Genomic DNA, 6,749 nt, shown 5'->3' with positions numbered 1-6,749 from the left:
AGTAGTTGATGGGGAGTAACCACGCGACGAAGTGGCCGCTCGCGATGAGCACCAAGATCATCCGCGCGTTGTAGTACATGAAAAAGTTGAAGGCCGTGAGAAGCTTGGAGAGGTTGCGCACAAAAGTCTCGCGGAACGACCGGCGCACAGCTACGATCTCGGCCCACGCCCACAGAGAGAAGCCAACATCGCACGCTGTGACCACCAAGGTGGCCGTGACGACGCTGAGCGGTGGCGTCACGGTCGCCTCCTCCGCGTACCAGAGCCGAAGTGTCGTGATCGCGTTGGTCGTGGGCACGTAGTCCAAAATGATGCCGTTGGCGACGCCGAGGTAGACACGGAGACCGATGTAGACGAGGAACATGGCTGCTGACGGTCCGATGTGCGTGACGCGGGTTGCATGGTGCGTGGCCTCGCTCACTCGAAAGCAGCTGCAGACCTTTGTGAGCACGACGTAGAAGACCGTGGCTTGAAGGGCGTTGAGGACGTTGCGAACGACCAAGCTCACGGGCTCGACGTCGCCGCTATCGTGGCACATGCTCCACACGTGGCCGGCGCGCACAGAAAGCGATGCTTCCACGAGGAACTCGCCAAGTGTAATGACGCCGTACGTGCTTGCAATGTACGCCATTGTCTCCTGAACGGGCTGGCGCACCGGGAGCGTGTAAATGCGGCGCGCAAAGACGCCGCACACGACCGAGATGAAGACATAACTCGCGTAGTGGCCGATACTAATGAGGAACCAGAGCCCTTCGCCCCCTCCAGCGGCACTCGGGCTGTGGCTTGTGTTGAGCCAGAATTGCACCGTTGTGAGACTCAGCACCATCCCGAGCGCAAGCGAGAGGTGGAACAGCACATATGTCGTCGCGACGTCGCGTGACGTGAGGGCGTCGATCTTGAGGTCCATGGACGAAACCATCGAGATGCGCCGTAGCGTGAACGCACTGCGCCCGAGCGACCCGGCCTGTCGAGCGATTGCGGAGATGCGACGGGTCACGTGGGCCGAGGCTTCGCCGCTCCGTCGACGCAGACTCCTGCGGCTAAAGTCTGGTACGCGGCGGGGGTCCATCGCCAGCGGAAGGCGGCTCGTCGTCGCTGTCGTCTTGATCCCAGTCGCGGTGCTGATGTCAATGCTACCTATGTCGACAGCCATGACGTCTTGCTCGACCGACGCAGGGCTCGCCATCGGTGCAAGGATGGCTGCCGCGGTTGGCTCTTGCGGCTAAATCGGGAAACGCTGAAATGGCGGTCACGCGGCTAAATCGGGAAACGCTGAAATGGCGGTCACGCGGTTTCAGCAAACCTCGCTTTCGAGGAAGTGTGCATACTACTATCGTCGATGCAACGCCCTCAAGCAGTGTTCGCAGGCATCAGGTGCTTCAAGACGACACCTTGCCGCCGAGATAGATCAAGAAAAAGGTCTTGTGTATTCATGTCGCTTAGTTCTTGTTGACGAACGCGACACCCTTGGCGATCTGCTTCTCCAAGTCTAGCACAGAAAACACGCTGAGTCTGTGCCTCTCGATACAAGGCATGCGACTCACCAGGCAACATGGCGTCAAAGTTGGCCTGTTCAACGGCGTTCAACGAGCCAAAGTGGTGGACCTTCTCGACACCGTTGGGGCCGAGCGTGACGGGCGTCGAGAAGAACGGGAGGCTCGTGACGTCGTTCTGCGTGTACGAGCACTCGACAACATCCTTGGCGCCGGTCATGGCGTCCAAGAGGCGCCTAGATGAAGACCATTAGCATCCGCGTTGCCATGAATGGGAGAGGCGTACGTCGTGAAGCGGGCACCAGCATACGCCATGGAGAGCGTAGCCGAGCCAGCGCCGTTCTTGGCCTGGACAACCTCGTCACCGCCAAACTGAATGCGCTTGATCAAGGCGTGGAGCTCATCGTCCGACCACTGGCGGTCGAGCTTGAGGTGCGAAAGGAGCGGCAAGATGGTGGTGCCGGCGTGGCCGCCAATGACCGTCACGTTGGTCGTGCGCGGGTTCCAGCCCTGCGACTGGCCGACAAACGTGTTGGCGCGAACAACGTCCAACGTAGTCACACCGAAAAGGCGCTTGGGGTTGTAGACACCAGCCTTCTTGAACGTTTCGGCGACAATCGGGACCGTCGAGTTGACCGGGTTGGCGATGATGAGCATCATGGCCTCCGGGCAGTACTTGGCACACGCAGACGCCAACGACTGGACGATCGACGCGTTCGTGTTGAACAAGTCGTCGCGCGTCATGCCAGGCTTGCGCGGGACACCAGCGGGAATGACGACAACGTCCATGCCCGTAAGAGCCTCCTCAATGTTCTCCATGCCGGCGACGCCCGTGACCGTAGCGCGCGTGTTGCAGTGCGAGACATAGTCTCAGCACCGGGCGTGTTGACGACATCAAAGAGCGACAAGTGCGAGATGTGGTCCGAGTCCTATCATTGCTGCGCTCAGAAAACGCAGGTTCACAGGAAGCCTACCTTGAGCAGCAAGCTCATGGGCTGGCCAATGCCACCGGCGGCGCCGAGGACGGCAACCTACGCAATTCGAGATGACTTCTTCGCCCATCTTGCACCCATGGTACCTTCTTGCCGGCAGCGGCGGCGCTGAAGAAGCGGGCGGAGATAGAGCGGGCGAGCATGTTCAACTGAGGTTGGCGAAGCAAAAGTGCAAATGCCGACCACACGCCGTAGTCGGGTACCGGATATAGCTATCCGGATCTGCCTTCGAATCGCTCAGCGAAATTCGGACACTTGAAATCGGCACCAGAAAACCTAAACCAACTTGAAGTTGCCATTCATTTTTGCTTGCTCGTCAGCAGATTTGAGCCAGGCAGTGATTCTCCGCGATAATTTGCTGTATCGTTCCTTGGGCGAGAGGCTCTACTCGCCAATGACTGCGTTCGCATCGCGGAAACGACGTTTGCGATCGACCTACAAAGACTCGACACTCGTTCGCTGGTCTTTGTTTCTGTCGAAATGACGGGAAAGAAACTGAGCGCATCAGCTTTGCAAGGATCGTACAGGGTGCCATATCAAAGGGCTCATACAATTCGGACAAGTCCTCGTTGCCGAAATGGACACCCAGAGGCTGTTAACACATCAGCGTCATTCTGCCCCATACTTCGTCACACTCGCCTTGACGATTGGCTGAAATCTATTCAATGAGCACCTCTGATTGGGTAAAAAGATGTGGCTCGGCGCCAAACGACTGCACGACAGTAAGTCGCAGGACGTGATACAAATAGGTTCTGCTGGTCGTGCCGGGAGCATACTTGATATTTGTATTGAGGGATCGAAACGAAGTGAAGGTTTGGAGCCACTCCAGTGATCGTTCGAGAATACACACCGCTTGGATCAAGGGCTATCTCAGTAGATGCAGGATTTAGTATCTACAGGGAAGAACAGCTTAATGCACTTCACAGTCTATAGTCTTGAAGCATCTCGTCTCTGGACGTCTACTTGTGTACTCAGAGCGAACCTTAAGCCGAGTGAAGTACCTTGGTACCTCCGTGAGCCAATACCTAACAACACAACCACTTAGAGCAGGACATCCTTCGATTGGTGTAGTTCTAGGGGTGGGGCTGCTCCTCACCCAGCTTCAAATGCATGCACACTCACTGTAACTACGACGGGTTGGCGCGGCATCCCTAGCAACTTCAAGTGGACCGACCCTAGAGATTGCCTTGACTTTGCTACCTATACCGTACCTATTTAACGTTAAACGCAACCCATCGCCATAGCTCACCGCCACGTAAACAGGAAGCTAAAGTCACTGCTGTGTGTTTTGCCCATGGCATACCGGCAAGTATCCAAGGTGCCTTTGGTTTTACCAAGGTCATAAGTTTCGGTTCTGACTGGTGATTACTTGGTGCTGTGACCCTTGGTGATTGCACAGCCGGTTGCATGGCGAGCTTAAGGAAGGACGCTGGAAGGATGGGCCTGCACATCACCGTTCGGATCCAGAATGTGGATACGGTACCGGACGAGCGCCGAGCAATTTTCTTTCGCGTTTCACGAGCGGCACGTGACAAGTTCATTATGCACCGAAGCCTTGTCCTCGTCAATTTCTACCGGGAACGAACTGACTGGTATGACTAGTCTTAAAAATAATGAATGCGCAATCCCTTGATGTGCTATTAAACCAATATACTAGTACTCCGTACTTCGAGAAGCGAGTGTGCGAGATGCGCGAGCAAGCGGGGTACTTGAACAAGAACAGTTGAGATGGGGAGAACAAACGAGAAAGCACTTGCGGTCTGACAAAAGAAGAAGTGAGCTGACCAGGCTCGGTGTACATTAGCGGAGCTGAGGAGCCGAGATTGGTGGCTCGCATTGTTTTGGGGGCTCGGCTGGATGGCGCAGACAAAGCTTATCGGATGGCGAAGGCCTACGACCAACTTAACATGGACTGGCTCGGCTGACCGGTCGGGTTAGCAGGTTGAGCTAACCTCCGAACCTCCAACCGGTTAGCTATGGGTGTGCGAGTCCGCTCTCGCTGGTCTAGTGTGTGTGTGAGAGGAAAACGTCATCACCAAGGGCTACACCCTTGAGGTGACGCGTGCAAAACCCCACACGCCGAGTGACAAAAGGTGGTGCAGTGATGGGCCATGATACTGTTGGCGGCGAAACCAGCCAAGAAGCTCCCTTCTTGTCTAGAACAAACGAGCTGCAAGACAATTGGACGCGAGTACTCAATATATTCAAGCTTGTTGGATACAAGGCAAATGCTAAGTGGGCATGATTATAATTAGACGCTGTGGAGGGGCAGTGGGTGGCCTGCAGACCATTCCATACAAGGTCCCACACTACTATATCTAGAGAAGAATATGGCTTGTTGTGCAGTGCACGTCCTATCAATAGAAGGATATGCATCCGACGCGATCTCTATGCTATCAATAGCCGCCTAGGTTCAAGAAACCATGGCTGTGCAGGTTGGTAGATCGTGCAAGCCCTTTGACCTAGCGGGATCTCCTGTATGTACTACATTATGTACACTTGACAAGCATCATGTCATGAGGATTCACTTTTGAAATCTCATTTACACTCATATCTATTATGCACCATGTCCAAAGACTAACGGTCTCCGTCGTCCTTGCTGCCACCTGTATTTGTTTCTTGAACGAGCACACGTGTGACGCGCGCTGTGGTATGGAGCCAAATTTCAGCCTTGGGAATGGCGTCGCGGGATCGCTTTTTATCATGAGGCGACGGGCGTACATGGCATATGCCCCTGGGTACCCTTGGCCACGATCTCACGTCTTTTCTTCGATTTCGTCGGCGGCTTTTCGCTTGCTCGTCGTTCCGCACAAAAACTTTTTCTTGGAATCGACTCTTGGAAGCACGATTGTAGCCACTAAAACACAACCGTTGTTGTCCGTTATTCCATGGAAACATAATATGCGGCCGCGTCTGCCACCCGTCGGCTTGTCTTCGATTTCGAGCTTTTGTGCTGCCTACCGGTCGTAGATGAGCATTCCGAGTTTGACTCCTCGAGCGACATGCGCCTGCTTTATCTGTGGCCTCTTCTCTCGCTCGTGGCCCTTGTTGCGGGCCAATCGACGGTCAATTGCCCGAATCCTCGTGTGCGCAAGGCCTGGAGCACGTTTTCGCAGACCGAGAAGAGCACTTACATCGATGCCGTGAGCTTGGCGATGAAGAACGGGCTGCATCAACGCTTCGTCGAGGTCCACATGCACCCCGCGTCCGAGCGCGAAGCCCACGCATGCATGTTCGTCTACTGGCACCGCGCGTACTTGCTCGCGTACGAAAACATGCTGCGGTCGCTTGGCGCGCAGTTTGCTTGCGTGACGCTTCCGTTTTGGGACTACCCGCGCCTTGGCGCCAACTTTGCCGACCGACAGTGTCGCAGTATGCTCGACTGCAGTGATCTCCTCCAGGACTTTGGTGGCTCGCTACCCCGAGGTGAAATTTTCGCCGTGGTCTTCATCCCTTCATCCAATACATGAAACGCATAGACAGAAACGGTGTCCGTAGCTATACGGTGAGCGGTGTTCGTTTCTCGTCGGACAACTGCGTCTCGTCGCGTATGACCGAGAACTTTTGCGAGAGCACGGCCGCGTTCAACCGGAAGCAGTGTCTTGGCTGCATGCCCCGCAACGACTGGTCCCGGGTTTCCGTGCCGGCGGAAGTGAACCTTCAGAGCATCTACAACAGTGTTCTCGGCAACGGTCGCCAGACACTTGAAGGCGTCACGGCAGGCATCCAGTATGGCGCACACAGTACGCGCGGATCGAGATTTGGCTCTCTAATGGGAATGAGTAGACATGGTACATGGCGCCCTCGGCTCTGTCATGGGTACGTTTGCGTCGCCCGCTGACCCTGTCTTCTACGCCCATCATGTAATGATTCAGCTCTCGATGGGCTCAAATTGACGTAAGCGCTAGACCATGATCGATGCGCTGCACACCATCTACTACGATTGCGCCGTGCGCAAGGCGGTGATCAGAGATCGCACGAGAGATTCTCGGACGTGGACGTCTTGCCGCAACTACTTTGGCAGGACGATCTTGCCCACCGACGTGATCATGATGCAAGTCTTGGGGAGAGGTAGGCTCGATCCTGGCGTGGCCAAGAAGTGCGGAGAGTACATGTCTAGACGGGAGATTTACATCCGTGTGGAACGCGGCCAACAACCCGCTCTACGACTTTTTCAAGGACCTGCCCCGACGGTACATTGATTACGCGGACACGCTCGGCATCGCCAGGCACCAGTACCAGTACACGTTCCAAGGCACGACAC

At 55.5% G+C, this 6,749-nt stretch overlaps 3 protein-coding genes across 3 annotated transcripts in view; 1 reads left to right on the top strand and 2 right to left on the bottom strand.

Annotated features, from left to right (window-relative positions):
* Positions 1 to 20: 20 nt before the first annotated feature.
* SPRG_22302 (hypothetical protein) lies at positions 21 to 1,186 on the bottom strand (the record flags this gene model as incomplete). The annotated part of the gene is made up of 1 exon (XM_012352453.1): positions 21 to 1,186. A coding segment is annotated over one exon (1,166 nt), but the record flags the coding sequence as incomplete, so codon positions are not given.
* A 218-nt stretch (positions 1,187 to 1,404) lies between these two features.
* On the bottom strand, positions 1,405 to 2,658 carry SPRG_12496 (malate dehydrogenase). The gene is made up of 5 exons (XM_012352409.1): positions 2,572 to 2,658; positions 2,468 to 2,524; positions 1,780 to 2,422; positions 1,545 to 1,729; positions 1,405 to 1,489 (listed from the first exon to the last, which is right to left on the bottom strand). The coding sequence occupies exons 3-5, from the start codon at positions 2,310 to 2,312 to the stop codon at positions 1,440 to 1,442; spliced, it is 768 nt and encodes a 255-aa protein (XP_012207799.1). The 5' UTR covers positions 2,313 to 2,422; positions 2,468 to 2,524; positions 2,572 to 2,658; the 3' UTR covers positions 1,405 to 1,439.
* A 2,829-nt stretch (positions 2,659 to 5,487) lies between these two features.
* SPRG_21152 (hypothetical protein) overlaps positions 5,488 to 6,749 on the top strand; it is a gene marked incomplete at both ends in the record, with an annotated part of 1,842 nt that continues 580 nt past the window's right edge. Inside the window, 5 exons of the mRNA XM_012352448.1 lie at positions 5,488 to 5,911; positions 5,965 to 6,228; positions 6,272 to 6,348; positions 6,394 to 6,556; positions 6,606 to 6,726. Coding sequence (XP_012207838.1) covers positions 5,488 to 5,911; positions 5,965 to 6,228; positions 6,272 to 6,348; positions 6,394 to 6,556; positions 6,606 to 6,726 — 1,049 coding nt within the window. The remainder of the gene's footprint in view (positions 5,912 to 5,964; positions 6,229 to 6,271; positions 6,349 to 6,393; positions 6,557 to 6,605; positions 6,727 to 6,749) is intronic.

The sequence above is a fragment of the Saprolegnia parasitica genome, assembly GCF_000151545.1.
Source record: "Saprolegnia parasitica CBS 223.65 unplaced genomic scaffold supercont2.99, whole genome shotgun sequence".
NCBI lineage: Eukaryota > Oomycota > Saprolegniomycetes > Saprolegniales > Saprolegniaceae > Saprolegnia > Saprolegnia parasitica.
Note: the sequence above shows the minus strand (reverse complement) of the source record. Positions and strands in the feature narration are given on the sequence as shown.